This window comes from Erpetoichthys calabaricus, chromosome 8 (genome assembly GCF_900747795.2).
Source record: "Erpetoichthys calabaricus chromosome 8, fErpCal1.3, whole genome shotgun sequence".
NCBI lineage: Eukaryota > Metazoa > Chordata > Cladistia > Polypteriformes > Polypteridae > Erpetoichthys > Erpetoichthys calabaricus.
Genome location: NC_041401.2, coordinates 47,572,311 through 47,598,666, shown reverse-complemented (window position 1 = coordinate 47,598,666; position 26,356 = coordinate 47,572,311). Strand labels below are relative to the sequence as shown.

Sequence of the window (26,356 nt, the reverse complement as noted above, 5' to 3'; positions counted from 1 at the left end):
TAGATAGATACTTTATTAATCCCAAGGGGAAATTCACATTCTCCAGCAGCAGCATACTGATACAAAAACAATATTAAATTAAAGAGTAATAAAAATGCAGGTCAAAACAGACAATAACTTTGAATAATGTTAACGTTTACCCCCCCAGGTGGAATTGAAGAATCGCATAGTGTGGGGGAGGAATGATCTCCTCAGTCTGTCAGTGGAGCAGGACAGTGACAGCAGTCTGTCGCTGACGCTGCTCTTCTGTTTGGAGATGACACTGTTCAGTGGATGCAGTGGATTCTCCTTAATTGATAGTAGCCTGTTGAGCGCCCTTCGCTCTGCCACGGATGTCAAACTGCCAGCTCCATGCCTACAATAGAGCCTGCTTTCCTCACCAGTTTGTCCAGGCGTGAGGCGTCCTTCTTCTTAATGCTGCCTCCTCAGCACACCACCGCATAGAAGAGGGTACTCACCACAACCGTCTGATAGAATATCTGCAGCATCTTATTGCAGATGTTGAAGGACGCCAGTTTTCTAAGGATGTATAGCTGGCTCTGTCCTCTCTTGCACAGAGAATCAGTATTGGAAACCATACAGAAAATCCAGACATACTAAGTTATAATGGTATGTTAAATGCATTTGCACACTCACTAAATAGAGTTGTTATTGTCTGCAGCCTATTATGTGTAATTGCCTGTTACCCAATGTTACATAACCTGCTTGTAAACTAGAAATAGCCAGTGACATGAGAAGATAAAGATGAACAAAAAGACCTGGATGAGTTCATTCAATGTGCTTCCAGCACTGTCTGAACGAGAAAGAGACACAATACAAGACAATAGCTTCATGTTCTTTTCTAAAGTTTATTACTATGCACTGCAGCAAAGATTATTCTTCTCTTGTATACAAACATACAAACTGTTGATACATTTATAGCCTCCTGTTCCTCTTCAATACGATCAATTTATGGTTGATATAAGTGCTTACCTTAGCAAAGGTTATCCATTCATTCTATACATTCTAGCAATGCCTCATGCATTCAGGGATGCTAGTCTGTTGACGGTGCTTGAGCTTTTGCTGAACTCTGAAATTACTCGCATTCAGTTGTTTTATAAAACCCATCAACCACATAGCTCATTTTTTGTATTTCATCAAGATTGCCATAACCCTTTTGGTGAAGGAGATTTGCTGGCATCTGTCTTGAATTTACTTTCCCTTAATTTCCTCCGGAATCTGTTGTCGATGATTCACTGTTAAAGTGAAAAAAATTTGCTACATAAACAATATTATTATCTTTGAGAATTCTGAAGACTTGGATTAGGTCCTGATGTTCCCTCTTCTGCTCAAGACCTAAGAGATTTAGTTCCTCAAGCTGATTATAGTAGGGCATGTCCTTCGGTGCTCTTGGCTGCTCCTCCTGGCACAACTTCTAGCCCTACTTTTTTGTGTTGCAGTTGTTTTTTCTTTTTTTTGGCAATGCTTCTATTATGAAATACACTTAGTTTAGTAAAATGATGCTGGAACATGAACCTACCACAGCAGCCCTGAGTGCAACACGCCAGTGTATTGCAAAGTATAATCACATCTGTGCTCACACATATAGTGTGAATTTATAGTCAATTATTGACCTATCATGATTTTGGAAATGATATCTAAAACAATATAACTTATTAATGAAGGCAGAGTTTGTCAATACACATTTTTTATATTTTATTTTCAAAAAGCAAACATTCCATTGGCATGCTACTCAATGAAACATATAATAATGTCAGCATTATAATATTAGAATATATATCAAGCCGTGACAGTAAATGACTTGTGGATATCACTGCTGCCTTGTAAGTTCCAATTCCTGGATTTAGACCTCATTAATGTTTTGTCTATACAGACCTTGCACATTCTTCCTGTGCTTAGGTGTTTTTTTAAACCTCTAGTTTTCTCGCACATCATGCCAACACATGAAGTTAAGGCTGACTGGAAACTCTAAATTGGTCCTGTGTGTGTGAGTGAGTGTTGGAGAATGAAGAGATTTTCACTTCAGACATGACATGACATTCTCAAGCACAACACAATTCTGGGTTGTTGTTAAGGCAGAACATGTTCTATCGGTATTAGCCTGATGACAGGAATCATTCTTGGAGAACGTGAAAGTCAAATGCAGGGCCCTACATCCACACTCATGTTGGGTCTGTGTACAATCTCCCATTAACCAGAGGGTCTAGAGAAGGATTCAGGCAAATTATTCCAAACAATACAACAACACATACAGCTATGGAATAGATTTTTATATATAGAGCTCACATGATCATTTATATTATATATTTGGAAGACGCTTTTACCAAAGGTGACTTAAAATAGCTGATATATTACAATAGTTAAAATTTCACTTCAGCAGTTGAGGCTAAGGAAGGGTGAATAATAATTCTTTACATTTATATAGCGCTTTTCTCACTACTGAAAGGGCTCTCCACACAGGGTGGACCCAGGAAGTGAACCTACAATCTCCGTACTGCAAAGCAGTAGCACTACTACTGTGCCACCTGATACATGAGCTTCAAGACAAAGTAATGGAAGGCAGGGATTTAACACACATATTAAAACAATAAACCTCTCCACTTGTCTGTGCATACATATCCTGTATGAATATCCATATAAATACAATCATCAAAAATTTTACATTTCTTACATTTTTTTGAAGTATGCAATGACAGTGGTAGGGAGGAAAAGGAACTCCAAGGTAAGTTCTGAAGAAAAGGAGTTCCTGGCAGCCTATGGTCAATTTTGATAGATTTTAGCAGATCCTGTTTATAGGAAGAGAATTAAGGAATTAAGCAATTAATTACTTATCAACTTTTTGTTTCTTCAACAGCAATAATTAAGCAGACAATTCAGCAAGGCTTCCACTTTAAATCCCTGACCCTTCTGTGTAGGTGGGGTCTTGGTCACACATTATAAGAAATAGAATAAATCAAGGATTAAAAAAGTATGCTTGATTATATTAATGCATCAACATTTAAACTGGAATGCAAGACAGAAACGAAAGATAAGTATATAACAAAGAAGAGACTCACTGTTGTTCATTTAGATTTTTTCAGGATTTTCTTGATTTTTGGTTTAGGATTAGGAGGATGTCACATTCAGCTTGGACTTCCACAAATGCACAGCCATGGGTCAAACAGAACTAAACTTCTACTTTGCTGATTAAGACTTTTTGTCCCCAAACAAGTTAAAAGCCAGACAAAGTTAATAACTGAGCTTTACACACAGTAATAATAAAACACAAGAAAGCAGAGTCTTAGCTGGCTGTTTCCTAGCTACTTACTATAAGAATCCTTTTTATCTTGCCATAGTTAAAGAGTATTATAAACCCTACAGTGGCATAAGTAGTACATTTGGTGTCACTGGAAAAAATACTGATGGGATCCCCCATCAAGGAAAAGAAATATAAAGAAAAAAGGTTTAATAAAATGCCTTTAAAGAAAAAATGTTTAATAAAATGCAGGCATATATAATCAAATATAAAGTTTAGTTGAAATACATTTGTGTATGTCAAATAATGAATTATTGTGTAAGAGGATGAAACTGCAAATACATTAATTTATGACACTTAAAGTTAAAATACTGGATAATATATTTGTAGTCTATTTATTTAATTGAATGGACATGTAAAACAAAGTACTGTAATATAAAACTTCTGCTGCATGGATTTTGATTGAATGGGCACCTTTGGAGAGATGGATTCTTTATTGTTATATATGCAATTTTCCTTAATGTGTATGGGAATATTAATGACAGAAAGCATACATTAAATCGTTTTTTATCAGGTCAATTTATTGTTTTCTATATTTCACATGGTATGATTTACAATTTATAAAAATGTTCCTGTAATATCAGCCAAGTAAACTAGAAAATTGGGCACACTGTCAGGTGACTCAGAACAGGAAGACAGGGCTTCACCCAGGCTGTTTTCAGCAAATAGCAATGCTGACCCGGACTGTTAGTCTGGAGGTGGAAGGAACACTTTGAAGAGCTCCTGAACCTAACAGGCACACCTTCTGTGAAGGAGGCCGAGTAAAAAAACTGACAGGGGATCAATGCTTATTTTCCTGAGGGAGATCACTGAGGTAGTTAAACAGCTCTGCAGTGGAAAGACCCCGGGGGTAGATGAAATCCGCCCATAAATGCTGGCGGCTTAGGACATTGTTGGGCTATCATGGCTGACATACCTTTTCAATGTTGCATGTTCATCGGGAGCATTGCCCTTGGAATGGCAGACCATGGTGGGGGACCAGAGGGTGTGCTCCAGCTATCAAAGGATCACACTCTTCAGCCTCCCTAGGAAAGCCTATGCCTGGGTAATGGAAAAGAGACATCACCCACTCATGGAACCTCCACAGGAATAAGGGTCAGCATCTCCAAATCTGAGGTCATGGTCCTCAATAAAAAATAAAAAATGGCGGAATGTCCTTTCTAAATGGCAAGCAAATTATTGCCTCAATAATAGGAGTTTAAATATCTCTGGGTCTTCCCTAGGGGTTGTTCCCCTGTAATCCTTGTATTAAGGTGTCCATATCAGATGCCCAAAAAATCTCAATCAACTCTTGTTCTGAAGGTTCAGTGGCTCTACACCAAACCCTTCCCAGATGTCTGTACTTCTCACCCTATCTTTAAGGGAGGGGTCCAGACACCCTGCTCATTTAGCCCGCTATTACCCGTGTTCTGATTCTTACGGATATTACCCAAAGCTCATGACTATACGCGAGGTTAGGGATGTAGATTGACAGTTGTGCTTTCTGCCTTAGCTCGTTCTTCATTACCACGAGATCAGTATAGTGATTGCATAACTGCTCTTGCCACACCATTCCATCTGTTGATCTTACCATCCCTTTGTCCCTATGTTTAAAAGTAAATTAGTTACATTACTTGATACTTACAAAAAAGTGACTAAAAATGTTATATAGTTAATTATCATAAAATGTAACATTTATTAATATCCTAAGCCCACAGCTGGTTAATGCCAATATTTTGCTGCGTGCATGCAAAAAAAAAAAAGTGCCTCCATATGCTATGAGAAGGAATTGATAAGTAATTAATTTTTTTAACATTGCCTAGGGATGAGTTACCCATAGTATGAGCTGGCATTTCATCAGTCAAATAAGCAGCTTCAGTGCCAGCTGTAGGGGTGTTGAAACCAATAGCAACCCTGTCAACGTCACATAAGAATTCCAACTAGTGTGAGCCACGTGAAAGAGCAGTAATCCACGAGCACTGCAACTGCTCGGTGTTATAATATGAAATAATATTGTGCTAGGCTGGTAACAGCACTTCAGGATAAGCCCACTGAATTAACAAGCTAATTAAAAGGGCAGGCTCAGTTATGGAACACACTCTGGACCCTCTGGAGTTCATAGCAAAGGAGAGAATTCAACCAAAACTGAGTGCCATTATGAACATTGCTGCACATCTTCTCTCTGACACACTAACACTGAGGACTTTCTGCCAATAAATTCTTCAGCATAAGTGTGTCAAGAAATGCAAGGGGGCTCCTTTATACCAATAGCAATACACCTGCATGATGCCTCAGTGCGACTGTAATTTTATTATTAATTTCTTTTTATCATAATTATCCGCTTTGAATGAGTAAAGTGCATATCTACTGGTTAAAACCAAACAGGAATTGTTTATACTGTAGACCATATCTTATACCTACCACAATTACTGTAACTGTAGCACTTTTTTATTAGCCTTATTTATTACAACATTAATGGCAATTATTTTTCAATACTTTGTTACACAACTGTATATTGATACATGTAGAAATTATGCCACATACTGTATAAAGGTTTCCTTATAATTTTCATGTTAAGGATACTAGGCTGATATTATAATATGTTTGTAATGTGAAGTTTATTTTTTAATACTTTTATGCAATTATTTCTGCACAAGTGAAGCTGAATTTGGAGATGTTATTAAACAGCATTTCTGCTAAGCTTTAAGCACTTCGAGAGAGTAAATACCCTTAAAATTCACAAAACACATGCATATACACATCAATCCCTGGATACTCTTTGAATGAAAAAATATCTCTTTTTTACAGGCACTGAATAATGTCATGGCAATAGACTTTGACTACAGAAAGGAGTTCATTTATTGGATTGACTCCAGCAGACCGAGCGGCAGACGAATAAATAGAATACGTCTGAATGGAAGTGACCTTAAGGTACAACACAAACTTAAGCCTGCCTAAGGATGTTAAAACATGTTGGGGTAGAGGTAATGTGGTTAAATGCTTTTCAAATCTGTAAAGACTGACAGTCATTTGAGCCGTTTCTCCTCCGATTTTGCTCAAATGTTGAGCAAACAATGCATTGACAGTGTATGCTTAAAGCTTGAAAACATGAAAAGATGCACTGCTGCAGTTTTCAGAGAGGCATTTTCATATTTTTATCGAAAAATGGAATGCTTTAGTTTTAATATGCTTAAATAAAATTCTTTAAGATTTCATTTTTATTTTCTAGTAAGACAAATATATATTAGAGCAGGCCTCTGAGTCCACCCAAGTTTGCTATTTCCTATTCACCTAGTGTTTCCAAAATAATGACATATTAAAGGGCCACAAGCTAGCTAGGCAACCAGTTCCTTACACAGCCCTTATAATTTTGTTTGAGAAAGTATTCTCTAACAGTTTGTGACAAATTTTCTCTTAGCTAGGTTCCAGTAGTGCCCCCATGTCTGCTTTGAAGAAAAACTTTCAGAGCAGCAGCTGACATTGCTTTTTTATTCTTTTTCAAAATGTTAATATTCTTAAAGGCTTAGGTTAGCGTGAATCCTCAGGAGGTTCAATCGCAGTTCTATTTTCTAATGTTTTCAGTGTCAAGTTGAAAATGTTATCCCTGGTTCTCACTGGAGTTGTGTTGGCTGAAAGGTGTCTAAATTGCCCTAAACTTGTTAGTTGTTGCCTGTAAGTCCGTGTGTCATGTGCCTGTTAACAGTGGTTTACATTCCAGTCAATTTATTTATTTATTTGAACTTGTTGCACAAATTGGTTGGTGAATGAAACTATGAAGTTCACTTTTTGACTGTTGCTTTCAAATGTTTAGCTACTCAAGTGATTCCCACACTATAACATTCTCAGACTTGCTTAATCTAATTTAGGGTTGCAGGGGGCCACAGCCTATCTCAGCAGAACTGAAAGTACAGTGCATCCAAGAAGTATTCACAGCGCATCACTTTTTCCACATTTTGTTATGTTACAGCCTTATTCCAAAATGGATTAAATTCATTTTTTTCCTCAGAATTCTACACACAACACCCCATAATGACAATGTGAAAAAAGTTTGAGATTTTTGCAAATTTATTAAAAATAAAAAAATGAAGAAAGCACATGTACATAAGTATTCACAGCCTTTGCCATGAAGCTCAAAATTGAGGTCAGGTGCATCCTGTTTCCCCTGATCATCCTTGAGATGTTTCTGCAGCTTAATTGGAGTCCTCCTGTGGTAAATTCAGTTGACTGGACATGATTTGGAAAGGTACACACCTGTCTATATAAGGTCCCACAGTTGACAGTTCATGTCAGAGCACAAACCAAGCATGAAGTCAAAGGAATTGTCTGTAGACCTCCGAGACAGGATTGTCTCGAGGCACAAATCTGGGAAAGGTTACAGAAAAATTTCTGCTGCTTTGAAGGTCCCAATGAGCACAGTGGCCTCCATCATCCGTAAGTGGAAGAAGTTCAAAACCACCAGGACTCTTCCTAGAGCTGGCTGGCCATCTAAACTGAGCGATCGGGGGAGAAGGGCCTTAGTCAGGGAGGTGACCAAGAACCCAATGGTCACTCTGTCAGAGCTCCAGAGGTCCTCTGTGGAGAGAGGAGAACCTTCCAGAAGGACAACCATCTCTGCAGCAATCCACCAATCAGGCCTGTATGGTAGATTGGCCAGGCGGAAGCCACTGTTTAGTAAAAGGCACATGGCAGCCCGCCTGGAGTTTGCCATAAGGCACTTGAAGGACTCTCAGACCATGAGAAAGAAAATTCTCTGGTCTGATGAGACAAAGGTTAAACTTTTTGGTGTGAATGCCAGGTGTCACATTTGGAGGAAACCAGGCACCGCTCATCACCAAGCCAATACCATCCCTACAGTGAAGCATGGTGGTGGCAGCATCATGCTGTGGGGATGTTTTTCAGCGGCAGGAACTGGGAGACTAGTCAGGATAAAGGGAAAGATGACTGCAGCAATGTACAGAGACATCCTGGATGAAAACCTGCTCCAGAGCGCTCTTGACCTCAGACTGGGGCGACGGTTCATCTTTCAGCAGGACAATGACCCTAAGCACACAGCCAAGATATCAAAGGAGTGGCTTCAGGACAACTCTGTGAATGTCCTTGAGTAGCCCAGCCAGAGCCCAGACTTGAATCCGATTCAACATCTCTGGAGAGATCTTAAAATTACTGTGCACTGACGCTTCCCATCCAGCCTGATGGAGCTTGAGAGGTGCTGCAAAGAGGAATGGGCGAAACTGGCCAAGGATAGGTGTGCCAAGCTTGTGGCATCATATTCAAAAAGACTTGAGGCTGGAATTGCTGCCAAAGGTGCATTGAGAAAGTATTGAGCAAAGGCTGTGAATACTTATGTACATGTGATTTCTCCGTTTTTTTATTTTTAATAAATTTGCAAAAACCTCAAGTAAACCTTTTTCACATTGTCATTATGGGGTGTTGTGTGTAGAATTCTGAGGAAAAAAATGAATTTAATCCATTTTGGAATAAGGCTGTAACATAACAAAATGTGGAAAAAGTAATGCGCTGTGAATACTTTCCGGATGCACTGTATGTCAGGGAAAAGCCTTGTGCACAGTGCTAGTCCGTCTCATAGTCCACTCACATGCGCACTCCCACTCACACAGGGCCAAATTAAAATGGCTACTCAACCTAACCAGTATGTCTTTGGGAAAACACAAGGAAAATCAAAGTACCAGGCACAGGCAGCATGTACAATCTCCGTATGGGCAGCAACCAAATGGGACTCAAACTAGAATACTGAATATGGGAGCCAGCATTACAATCTCCTGTGCCACCAAGCCACCATCTTTCCTGATGGGCATGAATATTCAGACTTGACTTTAGCCAAGTGATGCTTGATCAGTGCCCTATATATATCCTTAAGGAAGTATTTCGTGGTACAGCATGTTAAAAATAAAGGACTAGTTTTGTAATATAAAAAAAAATGGTCTAATGAGGTAAAATGACGTATGTTGCTTCAGTGGCTCAATATTCAGGAATTATGCAGTACAGTATGTGCATTTTCACTCTGTCTTTGTAAGGACAGAGTCATGGTTTATCTTGGTTTTACTTCTAAGTCACATCTTGTGCTATTTGATTCTTGGTTGCCTGACCTTTTGCTTTCCCTGACCAAGTCTCTGGTTTTTCAGTCACTCACAATAATCCTCAGACACTTTGCGTGTCTCACCTGCCACACAGAATAACTCTCTGTTAATAGATTGTTCAGTTTTGCAGTTCATCTGTCCTAAAAGTTTTCTTAAGATCTGTCGACGAGGTTCCTGTGGTTAGAGTAGTTGAAATTATGGCTGAAAAATCACTTTTTCTCTGCTGCATTTATGAAGTGCCTTCCCTGCATTTTATGGTTCTGAAACTGACTATAATAACCCTTACTTTTTACTGTCAATTAACTCTAATGTCTTTTAAATTTGTTTTATCACTGCATATTCTGAATTTATTCAAGAACATTTGCATCTTCTACTGTACGTGTAAAAGAGTCTCACATTGTGATAAAATATATTGATTTACCTTGTATTGCTTTATATATATTTTACTTGTAATTTTGTGCAGTTAGCATCTCAGCCTCACGTCACCAGTATGCACTGGGCATATTTTCTGTAAGTCTGCATAGATTTTCTCAAAGTTTTCAAATTACAAAGAGATTCGTGTTATCTTGTCTGTCAACTATAAATTGGTCCTGTAGTAATTACAGCATTACTCTGTTCAAAGCAGTGCTATTGTATACCTGTTATGAAAGCAGACATGAGATGCCAAGATGCCAAGAGTAAATTTGGCTTAATTTTGGTCGGCAGCATCTGCAAAATAGGGAAACTTGAAATTATTAGTGAACCAAAAACATCAAACAACTCATGGATACTGCTAAATGCAGTGTATTATGAATGGATTAAGTGTGAAAAAGCCTACCTAAGATACATTTTTAATACCGAGGAGTCCTGCATCAAGATTATTTAAATTGGTTCATTTATGTATAGATGTTAGAAACACTACTAACATTACAATATTAGAAAAGTTTTTGACAGGAAAAGACCATTCAGCACAATAAAGCTTGCCAATCCTATCCAACTAATTCCTCTAAAACAATGTCAAGTCAAGTTTTAAAAATTCCTAATGTCCTACTCTCTACCAAAGTACTTGGTAACTTATTTCACATATCTGTTTGTGCAAAATTTACCCTTAGCAAGTTTCAAACTGTGTACCTGTGTTTTTGATGAACTTATTTTTAAGTAACGGTCTCATTCTACTGTACTAATTCCTTTAACAAGGAATTTAATAATTTTAAACACTTCAGTCATATCATCTGTTATTCTCCTTTTGCTTAAACCGAAAAGGCCTTTTTAATATTTTCTAATAACTCATCCCCCTGCAACTGCAGTCCTGGAATCAGCCCAATTGTGTCCCTGTGTTCTTGATGAACTCATTTTATGGTCACAATCTCGATCCACTGTATTAATTCCTTTCATAATTTTAAACACTTCAATCATGTCACCACTTTATCTCTGTTTGCTTAAAATGAAAATGTTCAGCTCCTTTAATCTTTCTCCATAACTTATAATGTGCGGTCCTGGAATCAGCCTAGTCGCTCTTCTCTGGACCTTTTTTAGCACTGCCATGTCCTTTTAGTAACTCGAAGACCAAAACTGCACACAGTACTCCAGGTGAGGCCTAACTTGTACATTATAAAGCTTAAGTATAACTTCACAGAAACAAACTAAATCAATGTTATACGCTTCAATATCAGGAGGCAGAAGGCTGTTTTCTAAGCTTTACATACTTAATTCTGTAAGGAGAAATTATATTACAGAGTAGAATGATTCATAGGACTTACAAAGGAATTTTTGAATTTTTCATATTTCAATTTAAGCGTATTGTACTAAATGTACCATGCAGTGAAATGCATTCTAGCTACCTGACATACAGAGAAAGATTACTGATGATAAATTAACCCTTAAACCGCCGGAACCAGCTATAGTCAGTTCCCAATGCAATTTGCTAGCACGCCAGAGCCGAGTATATTCAGAAAAGTACATTTGTTGAACACCGCAACCGGCTAGAGTCGGTTTCCAGTGCAATTTGGAAGCACGCTGAAGCCGAATATATGCGGTGACATACATTTAGCGACGTACATTCATTGAACTTCACAACCGGCTAAAGTTGTTTCTCAGTGCAATTTGCCGGCACGCTTGGAGCCGAGTATATCTGGCGATGTATATTCATTGAATGCTGCAACCGGCTATAGTCGTGTCTCATTGCAATTTGCCAGCATGCAGTGGGCAAGTATATTCGGCAACGTACAGTCATTGAACCCCGTAACCAGCTATATTTGCTTCACAGAGCAATTTGCCAGCACGCCGGAGCTCATCTTTCAGTGCTGTATATTCATTGAGCAGCCAGCTCACGATCACTGCCGCCCCCGGCAGAACTGCAGCACCACTGTCCCTGGGATTCAGCCGCTGCACTAAACGAGCCTACAATCATCAGCGTTTACCTCTGTGTGTTTGCGTGCAGCCAGTTCAAGTGCAGTTCGCGCGGTGATTTACTGAATTTCATCAATGGTGTCAGTTGCACCTTGAACATATAATAAAATAGATTGTTGCAGTAGTTTTTTTTTTATAGTTTTTACAGTTCATTTGCAGTGTGTAAAATGATCAGTGTTGCAGTAATTGTGATACTCTTTGCATGAAAAAAAATATGTGTTCCATTAAAATGTCATTTTTTCTTTGTGAATTGTGACGTTTACTTAAAAATTGCAGTTAAAAAGTATTTGGTGTCCAGGGGTGCATTAACCCCCAAGTATATGGCGGTTTAAGGGTTAAGAAATTGTACATATTGAGTCAGCCCTAAAATTCTGGAAGACTAAACTAAACATACTAAAAATGAAATAGCCACCAGGCTTATTAAGAGTGCAATGTTTGTGACCTCTAGATAAAATGTGTTTTTATCAAAGAGACTGTTCTTTACTATTTTAAAATCTTTAAAGAATAACAAAAGTTTTTAATTTAGTTTTCACTGGAAACTAGAAATCTTTTACGCTTGGCTAATAGAGAAGAAGAATGTGCTAGCCTGTTATCTTTAAATTTCAGATTACTTAACAAGTCCCCCCAGGAGATTTTTTTTAAATTAAAAAACATAAGCTTTTACTTTTTCTATATCTGCAAATAATTGTTCATACCTAATTGACTTTCTTCTCTTACTGACTATATGTAACATATCTTTATTTAAACTGTTGAAACAGAAGTACCATTAGTAGATATTAATTTTATCTGGTCTACATTTCAAAATATTTTTCTCACTATCCATGTTAATTAGTTCAAAGGCCACTTAGAAGCTGTTGTAAACTGTAATTCAGCTAGAAATCATACACCAGACACACCAAATTAAAATATGTTGAGAACTGGACCCATTTGTGAACAATATCAGGTATTTCCGGCCTTGCTTGGACATAAGCTTTAGGAATGTGCAAACTTAAATCCCTTTTGAGAAAAGCTTTTTTTCTTATCTATCAAACATTATAAAATGTACAATCTTTGCACATCCTCTTACTTTATGGAGTTATTTTTGATGAGCTTAGATATGATAATAATAATAATAATTCATTACATTTATATAGCGCTTTTCTATGATGATAAATCATCCATTATTTATTACACTACATTTGTGAGTGTGTCAATTAATTCTGCTCAACTGGAAAAATCCGAATGCACCTTCTATAATTCAGTGGGAAAATTACAATTTCTATTATCTGAAACTAGAAATGATCACATTTTCCTTGTGTGGAACTGTCTGGAGCTTCTTGACCATTTAGCAAGATTTCATTAAAGTTATTCTAAAGTAAGTTTAAAAAGTTTATGTCTATGTTTCTGCTTAACTCCTGTTATTAAGAGGTTGTGTAACACAGTGTGCCTCTTTTTTATTACTAATTTACTCTCTGTTGTGGGTGAAGGTGGGAATGGGAGTGGGACTAGTGGACTTGGTACAGCTTCAGTAATACATGGGATCAATTGTACCAATTATTTAAATCTTGTAATTTTGTTTTACTTAAACTTATATTGGATTATCGAATTAAAAAAATTATTCTGCAATGCATAGATTTTGATCAAATACATTTTTTAATAATTAAAAAAATGTTGCTAGCAAAAATGTAGTAAAGTATAGAGGATATTTTTACTGTAAGTTTATTAAGATTCCTGTAATCTATACATGAAAAAAGAGAGGCATCTTTCCTCCAAACCCAGTAAAGACACCCATGAGTGGAGAATATGATGTTGTTATGCACCCATTTTCTACATTTTTTGGTATATTCTTTTCCTTAGCCTTTGTCTTATGAGCAAAATGAGCATGCAGATTTTTGATACAACCTCTGGTGGCAGTTTCACTGTTTTTTTAGTACCACTGTATTTAGTACATTGTGAAAGTCATGGAATAATTGTGGTATTCCTTATGGCACAATGTGTGCTTTGGCAATGAGAGAGAATGTTAGTTAGCAATCTTGGAAACAATACTTCCCTCAAGTTCTACTTTTCACCTTTCTTATGTTTATTCCTTTGCACAAAATGCTCACTGCTAAGCTTGCAGGTTTACTAATCTCTAGAACCTCAAAGTTTTCCAATTAGAGCCTGTATCCTAGAGAGAATTTTGTTCCTGATTAATCATAATTTCACTTGATGGATCAATACAGAGTGTGAAGCCCAGGATACTCATAGCTGGCATACTCTTTACATTCAGACATCGATAGTCATGAACTGAGACAGTCAAGATCTTTCTATAAAAACCATCTTGAGTTTTGGAACACCCCTCTAAAACTGATGCCTCCTCTGTTCACCCTTTCGGGTCTGTTTAACTAGGTCACCATCCCTTGGCATTCAGCAGGAGTTGCCCAGAGCAGCTGTTTGCTTGTGTTCTTGGGTGCTCAGCCTGCCCTGTGATCGCTGTCCACTGACTGCTCCTAGAGCTACTTCCTGACCTCTTGCCTCCACACTGCTGCACTGGCTCTATCAAAGTCTTTCTTTCTTTTCCTCCAAACCTTCTCATTCTTTCTCTCTTATTCTGCTCTCTGTCCTACCGAGGCTCCTTTTCTACTTCAGTTGACATAGGGGCCTTAATTACACAACCCAGAGCACTAATGATGAAATTGGCTGAACATGCGTGCATCTGAATGTAAATGCAGGCTCAGACAATACTCTCATCCACACCTTGTGCTACTTGTCCACACTACTGCATGCACCTACACCCCCAAGTCAGAGCACACTGCATTTATGTAACAACTGCACATTTCCACAGACCTTTATCTCACTTTGCCACACAGAGTTACTGATATCTTCCTGTAGCTTTTCATTCTAATCAGAACTGTCATAGGTAATCTAGCATTCCATGACAGTGCAACTGACTGTGGCAAAATGAGGCAGAATGGCTTTGTTCATTGAATATTCCTTAGTCTCATTTTTTTTTTTTAATCCTGCATTTTCCCTGGAGCACAGGACATTCATCTTGATACATTTGTTGTTCATAATATAAACACATCTTGAAAGAAATTCTGCTTTGCCTGTTCTAATGAGTAAAGTGAGCATGAATGGCCTGCATGAGTTCATCATTACTAATAACATCTGGCTAGAGATCAGAAGCTAATGATATCAGTTTCCAATTATGCTGCTTACACTGTTTTTGTAACCTGCTACTTTATTAAAGTGCCATCTTAATAAAACTACTTCAGTTACTCCCAACTGTTACTTAATTTTATCCAATCGGCAGTCCTAAAGGATACAATAGTTAATTGAATTATTCCACCAGCAGATCATGGATTAAGTTTCAAATGATGAATTTTGTTTTCATTGTATCTGAGAATTTATTGTGTTCTATTTAGGGAAAGCAAAACTGATTTTTCTTCTCTTAAAACCTGAGATAGGCTACCGCAGCAGACTTGTCATCCGTTCGTTACCTATATTAGTTCGCTGAAGTGCTACTTAATTTTGAAAGGGAAAATTAGACTCAGTAAAAAAAATAAAATAAAATAACAAACTGGCCCAAATTGTAACAATCATATCGTGTTGGTACTATTTCAGAAATGATTAAAATTCTGTATGGTTTCAATCAAGTGTTTCAGGTCTTCAGGTCAAATACTTAATTGGAAAGTTTTTGTGTCTCAACCATGTTGTCTCAAGTATGTATGCTTCAAATTATCATTCTTTACTTGCTTTGACATTATACTGCACATTCTAAATAATACACATTTCTTTCAGTCCACTAAATATCTACTAATTGTTGTTCGTCTCTTAAAAACTTAGGACAGCTGTGCACTTCATCCTTGCAGATGCTTATGTATAGATAATTGCTGTAATAGCCACTTGCAGTAATGGCTGGACCTTAGAGAACCGGATGATTCAAATTCTCCCACCAATGCAAAATATTTTGTGCTGTATGGTCTAGACTTTGTCTTTTAATATTTTAATGGCCCCCCCAAGTGCTGTACCAGTCGCTTTACCCATGATAATCTCCAGCACCGCAGTATAGGCAAAGCCCATCTGCATATCACCCTTAAATTGCAGACAGGTGGTATATTGAACTGGGAGGTATGCATTTGTTCAGGAAACCACAGTGGGAGAAGCATTAACCCATGGATTTAAAAAATAGGTGAAACGCCAAAAGTCAGCTACAATGGAGGTACTAACACAATTCCTAAATGTGAAACTGACAATAAACTTGAAAGGAGTACTGCCACAAATGAAAAATCAAAAGGTTTGCTGTCACCAATACTTGATGCAAAACTTTTAACAGAGCCAAGAGGAGAATTAGTATGAGTCAAAGCTGATTGAGGCAAAAACTGAATGACATCAATTAGTAGTTAAATTATTAACACAAAGTACATGTATTAATATTCCCTGATACATGAAGCCTCCAAAAACCCATAACAAAGTAGTAGAAAAAATTAGTGTCAATAAAAATAAATAACAAACTGGGCCAAATTGTAACAATCATATATTTAGTACTCACAAGAATGAATAAAATTCTCCAAACATAAGAAAAAAATATAATAAAGATATTTTCAAGTACAACTGTGACATCTTTTGATAACAACTTAGCTCTTCATTATCATACCTTACCCACTATAGATTCAATTCATTCTAACCTTCACTTGACAGTTGTTCCATTAATTTCTTTTAATTATCTTTTGCCATAATTATGCCATACTCAGTCTTTACTTGGAACTAAAAAAGAATGACCAAAAGATTTTGAACCTTGTTAAAAAGGTCCTTTCTTCTTTTTTGATATACAAATTCCTCTACTCAATTCATAGTTTTTTTTTTTTCCACCAATATATTTTACGTTTAGTCATGTTGTGCTCATAAGAATTACTTATGAACCTCACATATGATATAACACTTGTCAAGTCTTGATTTTTTGTTAAGGAAGACATCAGACTTTTTAGACCCATTCCCCCATACCCCTTCTAGACCCTCAAATCCCTCATTTTTAGACTATTTGTTGTGTGGGAAATGACACCCTTATGATAAAGAGTAAACCAATAGGTGTCTTTAACACATAAAATCAAAAGGACTTGAAGGTGTGAATGCCACATCAACCAATCCCAGGAATTCATCCTGTAGAAGATACGAGGAATCAAAGTTACTCCTTCTCACAAAACTTGTAAAAAATGGGGATCAGTAATAAAGGCATATGGCAGCGTTTCTCAACCTTTAAGGATTTGCGACCCGAGTTTTCATAACAGTTTTAATCGCGCCCCCCTAACGTTTTTTTGAAACCCTAATAAAATTTCTTCCTATATTTTTTGCTGCTGGTACACCGCTACAAGTTTTAAATTTTCCTACGAATAACGAAATTATGCCACATATGGAAACATTCGCGCCCTCTTTTTTGTTACTTTTGTTACTATTTGCGCCCCACAGTTTGAGAACCTCTGGCATATGGAGTGTCAGATTATTCTATTTTGAGGTGTCTGACCATGAATCTATATACTGTATATAAAAGCCAAATACCACTGACTCACTCAACACGAAATCTCCTGAACCATTAGGACTTGGATGTGAAATTTGAAATGTAAGTTACCCTTGGCCCATAGGTGCTCACTAAGAAACGGCTTTAAAAATGTTGTGGTCCAAGAGAGAAATTTTTATAGCTTTTATACCCATTCACTCCATTTCTTTCCAAAATAAATTTCTTTAAAGTAAATTAAAACTACTTTCATTTTTCTAAAGAGTACAAGTTTTGTTTTGATATTTTTGAGTTTCCACAAAGCATTTATTTATCTTTTTAAAATAATTTAGTTAGGTTATTCCAAGTGTGACGGGCGGCCGGGAACCCCTGCTGCATATGTTCCGGGGGAGCATCCATGGGCTCCTCAGTACCTCCCTCGGGACGCTTGGTGGCAGCCTCCCTGGGTGTCGATGGTGCCTCAGTTTCCCGCAGGGTTCCATGGGAAATGGAGTTCTCCACATCTCTGTTGGGATCTGGAGTGGCCGCCAGGGGGTGCTGCATGGGTCCCTGAGATGGCCTGGACAACTCTACAGCCCCGCCCAGAAGTGCAATTAGCAACAGGTGATCAAGCACCTGGAGCACTTCCGGGTGGGCTATAAAAAGGGCCAGCATCCACCACTCAGGAGCCAGAATCGGGAAGAAGAAGACGAGGTTGCCTGGGAGAAGTGGTGGTGACAAGGTGGAGGATTGTGTGTTATGGGTTTAGTGCTTTTGAGACTGTGTTGTGGCTGGGGGGGGGGGGTTCACGGGGAAGATGTGCCCTCCAGCTGAAGAAAATAAAAGTCTTGATTGGATTTTACACGTGCCTTTGTGTCAGTCTGTGCCGGGTCAGGCTCAATATAGCGCCTTTCTCACACAAGGTATATTAAAGCAATTTTTTTTTTTTGAGGATTTTGATTTTCATACTTTTTTTTTATTTTATTCTTTTTCATACTTTCTTCACAAATTATTGTATTAAGTTTATACCTCTTTAAATAAACCTGTAAAACTATGACCAAGAAAGAAAGGATTTATAATGACAAACTAATGGTCCTTCACCGAGTGGTGCGGATGAGCGGTGACAGCATGTGCCTGTTCTCCTCGCTGGCCTACCTTGTCTTATATATAAAGCAGACTGTAGCAATCTTGTGGTCTTGCATGTATGTTATCATCTAGTTGATGCATGGAACGTTTTGCGTGTGCGCCGCAAAAGCAATCGACAGTTTTATCATGAAAAATCTGTAGTATTATTTGTTTGTCGTGTAATGTTTGTTTTTGTTAACTATATTTTTATCTTGCATTATTCTTATTGTAATAATGTGGTAGTGGTAATAGAATTAAATCAACCTAATAATAATAATAATTTAATTGACAGTTTTTTTCATCATCAAAAATTCTGCATGTAAAAACGTATTACTACACCACAAAACAAAAATTAATCTGTCAAAAAACCTTAAAAAAGGCGTTGCTTATCCCATCGTTTTTACATTACCTTGAACGTATTCCACGATTATATTTTGATAAATATAGGCTATCTATTATATTATATATAAGAGAAGTAAGCAATTTTATTTTTTATCTACCATAAGAATCCTATATTTATTTTGTGGATTCAGCTCTTTGTGATTTTTGTTTATTCATTAATGAATGAAATTTCATTTGTTTCGCAGCATAGTAGCTAACGTGTTGGTGTTACAATATTCGTAAAAAAGTAATGTGAAGTTTTTTTTTTCAATACGTTCATAATCAAAACACTAATTAAATTAAGGTATCAAAATCGAAGGTAAAGTAGAGACCACATATTTCCGGTTCAGTATCGATAAATAAATCTCAAGGACAATCATTGCAAATGCTGGAATCAATTTGGACACAGCCTGTTTCTCACATGGACAACTTTATGTGGCATGTTCAAGGGTGGGACCTTTATATATTGGCTAAAGATGGAAAAACTAAAAACATTGTATAAAACAAAGCACGGGCGGCACGGTGGCGCAGTGGGTAGCGCTGCTGCCTCGCAGTTGGGAGACCTGGGAACCTGGGTTTACTTCCCGGGTCCTCCCTGCGTGGAGTTTGCATGTTCTCCCCGTGTCTGCGTGGGTTTCCTCCGGGTGCTCTGGTTTCCTCCCACAGTCCAAAGACATGCAGGTTAGGTGGATTGGTGATTCTAAATTGGCCCTAGTGTGTGCTAGGTGTGTTTGTGTGTGTCCTGCGGTGGGTTGGCACCCTGCCTGGGATTGGTTCCCTGCCTTGTGCCCTGTGTTGGCTGGGATTGGCTCCAGCAGACCCCTGTGACCCTTTGTTCGGATTCAGCGGGTTGGAAAATGGATGGATAACAAAGCACTTCAGTAAACAATACAAGCACATTAGTGAGTCTTCATTGTTTCTTAATTTATTTTTATTTTAAAGTTGTGTTTTTTTAATTATGTTTTTCTCAAACAATTTTTAAAAATACTTTATTTTCCTCCCGGGCAACACCGGCTATTTCAGCTAGTATGATAATAATTTTGATATTTGATTCTTTACCAGTGGTCCTAGTCCTCTAAGGCAGTGGTCCCCAACCTTTTTGACAGCAAGGACCACTTTATTAGATGCACATTTTTCCACGGACCGGTCGGGGGGGCAGTTTTATACACAATTTACATAACATTTCTATTATTATTAAGTTATTAAGCAGTTCGCATACGTTTGCAACCTGAGATTTTTCTTCTTTTTTTGTATATAACAAAGACATATGCTTTGCATTTACCATTCCAACAGATTGCACATCACAAACATTAACACTGTTATCGTTTTGTTCGTGTCTGCCGTTTCTATAGGAGGGTGACAATGAGTTAAATTCCAATGGATGTTTTTCAAATGTTGACAAGCAATAAGCAAAAGGAATCACTGAAAACCACAGAAAACAAAAACAGCAAAAAAAAAAAAAAAAGTACGAGGAAAGTTCGAAGAAAGAATTTTTTTTACAATGTTTCTGTTTGGGGATCGTTGTGCAAACGTCACAACTGAGCTGCGACCACAGACCTAACTGCTTTGTGGATGATTTGTTCAGGCATTTCAAGGTCACTTCGTTGTAATGAAAGCATCAGCTGAATGTACTTTGTAGTAACGCGATTTCTATAGACTCGTGTCATATGGGGAAACTGTCGGGACCATAAAACTACTGTTGTAATACTCTCTCACCTCGGTCTCTCTCCTCTCTCTGCGCCACTGCAAAGCCCCGCCCACCAAGCATTCTGAAAAGTCTGAGTGAGTCTCCGTTGCCGGCAGTTCTCTCGCGGCCCGGCTGTCAGACGGCTGCGTACCGGTAGTGGGTCGCGGACCGGTGGTTGGGGACCCCTGCTCTAAGGGACACTCCCAGAAGGTTAAAATGATGTGTTATGTTTCAAACATAAGCTTGTGGGATGTCATTTTAGAGTACTTCAATGTACTCTAAATGATTATGAATAGGATGTTATTTGAGATCCTTTACTAGGGATCTATCTCTATATGGACCTCTTTCAGAGACTGACAAATGGCAAACATTTATTACAATCAAGAATACTTAGACATTACATATTTAAAAGGTAGCACTAATTCATACTTTTTCTCAGTTGTGCCTTCTGCTTTCATTTTTGTCGAAGCAAAAATAACAAATGTTGCATTTACTTTAAGTAAAGTAGATTTTTTATTGACAGTTTCGTTTTTCAATTAATGCATTTTACTTTGAGATTTTTCTTTATTTTTATTATTTCTTTCTACTGTCTAAAAATTGATGGGTTGATTATGAACTCTAAATTCACCCAGTATATGACAGTTTATTTTCAGGATGCGCTCTGAAATGTTGCCACAAAATTTCCTAAATTGCCTCCCTGCCATTTGAGATGTCCCATTAAAAAATATTACTGATCTTACATAAAATATATCTAAGTTAAACTACTTTACTTTAATTGTGCATACACTTTGCTTTTGTGTGTCAATTTCAAAATAGTTTTTACATGCCTAAGTAAATATCATGCCAATTTTGAAGTTAACATTCAGAAAATAGTGATAATAAGCGAAAAACAATTCCTGTCACAGCAAAAACTGTAATGCCAGTCCTAAACTGAGTGGTTTTGAAATTAAAACAGACCAAGTAGTGAATCATAAGTCTAAATATCTGAAATGAGTCATTAACCAGGCCACTGCTCAAACTCCAAGTCAAGAAAATTGTCACTATAGTTTTAAAGGCCTGAATTCATCAATACTGTCTGCAAAACAAACTCCCACTACAGTAAATGAAAATAGTAAAAACTGAAAAATACAATATTCAAAACCTTGGAGACTTAATTAAAAGAAAATAATAATATGGTGTAAAAAGAGACAAGCACAAAGAAAAAAGGTTTGGGAGATATATTGAGAAACTTGGGTCTGCAGAGTAGTCTGTCAAGACACAATCAGGGACTAACTGCAGAGCAAAGCTTTAACAGCGGAGGAAAAGGAAGAGCCAGGTCATCTGGAAGTGAAGCGGTAGTGATGTCATCAAGGGGCGTGGTCTGAGGCCGGAAGAGGATTAGATCTTACTGCTTCTGTAAGAATGGGAGAAGAGGCATTAGCACACCTGATTACCCCCTTGTACCTGCATTTCAGCATTAGGTAGACCACCCTGCTCCCTCCCATGAGAACGTATGTAACAACAGCAATTACTGTACCTATGTTATTCAAAACTGTCAAAAATGGAACAGGAGAACTCAGAAAAAGTGTATTATGTGTATATGTGTATATTATGTGTATTTTAATGACGTCATAGCATTAATTAGGACACAACAAACCAAAAAACATTATTTAATAAAAGCTTATTAAAATTATTGGAGCTACTGAATCACAAAAAAATAGATAAAATGTAATGTTTGCTTTGGAGCACATACTTATGTTTATTATATTTTTTACCCTTGTTTAAATGTTTTTGCTACAATTTATTGTGTGTCATGGTCATCACTATTTTGTGATTCCTGAAGCTGCCTTTTGCCACTGTACAACAACAGAATTTAGAAGAAAAAGTTGAAAGAAAATAAGAAATAAAACTAGAACTAAATAAGAATAACAATGAATAAATGACATGCCAAAACAGTAAATAAGAATAAATCAATATGCACTTACATAACATAAATATACAAGTATTAGATAAAGTACGAGTGGGTACCGAAAAATAACCAGAATTGGAAAAAAATGTTTTAATGATTTTTACTTACTGAAAGTCTCCTTCAAAGTACACTCCATGTGAATGAATGCACTTGTCCCAAAGGTTTTCTCACGTTTTTGGAACTGCTGAAGAAGAACGTTGTCCAAAGCCTGCAGTGATTTTTCTTTGACTTCCTCTACGGCACAAAAATGCTTTCCTTTGAGTTCTTTTTTCATATTCGGGAACAAGAAAAAGTCGCACGGAGCAAGATCAGGCGAGTAGGGAAGGTGGCAAGAACTCCAAGACGCACAAGTCAATTCAGAAATCCCTTCAATAGTCCAATGACAATATTCATAAAAATGCATTGCAAACTTTTTCAAGATTTTTGTCATTCCTAATTGTGGAAGGTCGGCCAGATCTTGGTTGGTCTTCAAGTAACATTTCCCCTCTTTTGAAACACCAACACCACATGTAGACCTGTGCTTTACTTAAAGCTTCCTCTTTAAAAGCAGTTTCAAGCATCACTACAGTTTCATCAGCTATTTTCCCTAAGAGAAACAAAATTAATACAGACTCGCTGTTTTTTATGATCACCCATCACAAAAATCGCAGAACATGTTTAATAAGCACCAAGAAAAACCGACACGGAATGCCGTATGAACAATACAGAGCAACGCCACTTGGCAGACTGTCACAGAATACTGTAAGTATGCTACACCATGAGGTGAAATTCGCAACTAAGCCTAGATTGCACGCCAGGCACAGATTCTAGTTGTTTTTTGGTACCCTCTCGTACAGTGCTTATTTAATGATTTCTCTTTAAGTCTCTAATGATGTGCCTAATGTTATAATCAGATGGCCAGGGAGGATAAAAGAAAAAAAAAACTCCAGGGGCAAAAGACTGAGGAAAAAAAAATATGCAGGGGTTCCAAGGCCAAAAGGCCACTCAAACTCCACATACATATACTTAAGTGGTCAGTGTTTTAAACATTGTCTTAGAAGATTCACTGAAGTGGGTGGGTCTCTTTGACTGTTGGAGTATTCATTTTTATTTCAACATCAGTGGGGGCCGCACAATACTTTGATCAGGTAGTGGGTCAGCAAAATTCCAACTCAGAAAACTTGTTGGGCTGACTATTGCCCTTACAAATTGTAATTTGTAACAGGTACACTCTGTCTTTTATTTCCAGTCATAATTGGCTTTTGTTTAATTTATTTATTTGTTTGTTTGTTTGTTTTCAGCTTTTATTTTATTTTAGTTTGTTTTATGCTCAGTCTCCTGACTGGCAATTATTTGTTTGCTTCACGGAATATTTTGGATGATTGTTGTTGGGTTAAAATAAGTTTTCATATACAGTAGTTCCTTTTTATTGTTTGTTTTATTTACTGCAACATAATTTTTTGTTTTGGTGTTTTGTGAACATTTATTGCCTAGACGCAACAATGGGTTTCCAGGGGCATTTTCACACGAGTTTCATGGTGTGATGTCATGCACGTAATGCCTTATGTTCCAGCACTACAGGTCTGCCAGTATCAGAATATGTGGAGAATGTGCATGTGTGATTTTGATGTGATTTCTGCACATTTCTATATTTAGTGTTTTTGGTTTTATTAACACGTCTTCTGGAATTCTGCTTCTCGCCTTTGTATCGCTTAAGGGGTATATTTTATCTCCTGGTCCATTTTCCTTATACTTTCATCATTGCCTTTCCCAGGCTTGACATAAAAATTGCACCTTTTTTTTGTTAAATATTGATTAGATAGTTTGTAGTTCCAGTGTGTGTCAGTAAAAGCTGCTGTATAAATAAGCAAACTGCTGCACTAATTCACATACAAATAATAGTAAGGCTAATGTAATTTGTTAACAGTGGTCTTAGGGACTGCGGTGGTTTGGCACCCTGCCCAGGATTGTTTCCTGCCTTTTGCCCTGTGTTGGCTGGGATTGGCTCCAGCAGACCCCCGTGACCCTGTGTTCGGATTCAGCGGGTTGGAAAATGGATGGATGGATGGTCTTAGGGAAAGTTCAGATGAGTGTGGCCAGCTTGCCAGAGGTATAAAGTAATGTAAAGTAATGGAGTTCATGGGTTTGTAAAAACATAAAAGAAAGTTGCCTCAATATACAGTATCTATTCTCATTTCTGAATGGAAATTGACAGGTCAAGAAAATGTGATTTAGGAGTGCAAAAGCACTTAAATCCCAAAGCATGTAGTTCTAAATACTTCCATTATTGCCCATTACAGGGGAAAACCATCAAAGCTGGCTAGTAACTAGGGCAAACACAGCATTTTACAAAAATAAAAAAGTTTTATTTTCCCAAAAATGCCCTGCTAAATAGTAAACCTCCATAGAGTACAAAAAACATAAAACATTTGCCTAAACAATAATGCAATACCCAGCAAACACAGTCCTAGAAATCACAAATCCAAAGTGGTGAAAAAATCCACAGATATCGAAAAATCACTGTTGAAACAAAGAAACTGACCAAATTCCTAAATGCAATTGAATAAACCGCCAGGATCTGTAGGAGATCCTCCAGATTTATATCCAAGATGGTGGTCCTTTGTGGTGATTGGCCGGTGGCTGCACTACCCGTCTAAGGTTTGTTGAAATCTAAATATTCAATGCAGACCTCATTGTTAACACTTGCAGTGCACCATGCAAACTGTATGTCTCTGTTACTTTCTATTTGTTATGGGATTCATGAAAAAAGTGTTAATGTTTGTGACCCACCATCTATTGGAATTACAGAGACATAGCAACAGGATGGACACACAGACAGGCAAATTTCCTTTCATTAAGGTGGTTAGACAAAATGAAAAGCAAAGAATAGAAATAATAAACACAAGCAATATTAATGTAAACGAAAGAATCAATAGACAAAAGGTACACAAAACAATCTGAACCCAAGCCAGGGAAGAAATTCTGGCTGAAACAAGACACTATCTTATATACAAATAAGTGCATGTAGAAGTTACCTTCAAATGTCTCATAAATTATTTGAGTGGTGTTCTTCACTGTCTGAGCAGTTGGTCAGGCATTGCACCACTTTGGCCACACTTAATTCTCTCCAACATTGGGGCCTTGTATGTTACTTTTCTGGGGTGCTATGCGCAGCATCAAAGTTTTTATGAAGTTGTAAAATTCAGTAATAGATCAGTGACACATACATGAATTTCAGTACATACATACATGTCAGTGCTTGGGAATAATAATGACAATTAGTCTCATGTAAACGCTAATTAAACTCTAATTTTCCCTGTCTTGTCATATGAAATATGTGAGTGGACTATATGATATTGACATTTATTGCATTTAGATATTAAAAGGGGTTCTTTTGCCTCAGATCGTTGATGGCAGTGAATGATCATGACATTTAATTAAAACATTCTAGTTCTTTTGTATTATTGATTCACATTTGTATTTTGAATTTAAATCAATAATATGCATTTGCACTGTATATTGCGTCCATGTTGGTTTGTTATGTAATCTCGTATTAAGTGTACTATGATTGATATTTTTAAGAATATACACAGCATTTCTAAATTTTTGAGTGTTAAAGGTCTATGCAGCTTTATGTGAAAATTTTGTTTTTCAAAGTAAGCATAAATGTATTTGTGTGTTACGTGTATCTCATGAATCTCTGCTATCATAAAGCATTTATGGCTTATCTTTTAATGCACAAAAATGAGTCAATGTAAAGTGAAGTTCCCACTGTTAATGGTTTATTGTTTGTTTTATATTGCCCAGTGGCTTTTTTTATTATTTGGCACCAATTCAAACAATATATAGATTATATTTATATTGGAAAAGAATTGCCTCATTAGATGTAATATAATTTTTAAACAACGGACCATTAGGCTTGTCCAGATTTCAAATTCTGTTTCAGATGTGTTTAGATGTTAACGTACTGAGAAGAGTGCTTTTAAGTGTAAAGAGTACTAGTAAAGCAATTGTCATGCTTAGTAGT

General features: G+C 37.2%; 1 protein-coding gene across 1 annotated transcript in view; it reads left to right on the top strand.

Annotated features, from left to right (window-relative positions):
- The window catches only part of lrp1bb (low density lipoprotein receptor-related protein 1Bb), a 2,167,948-nt gene that overhangs the window by 1,851,180 nt on the left and 290,412 nt on the right, over positions 1-26,356 (top strand). Inside the window, exon 58 of the mRNA XM_051931086.1 lies at positions 6,083-6,205. Coding sequence (XP_051787046.1) covers positions 6,083-6,205 — 123 coding nt within the window. The remainder of the gene's footprint in view (positions 1-6,082; positions 6,206-26,356) is intronic.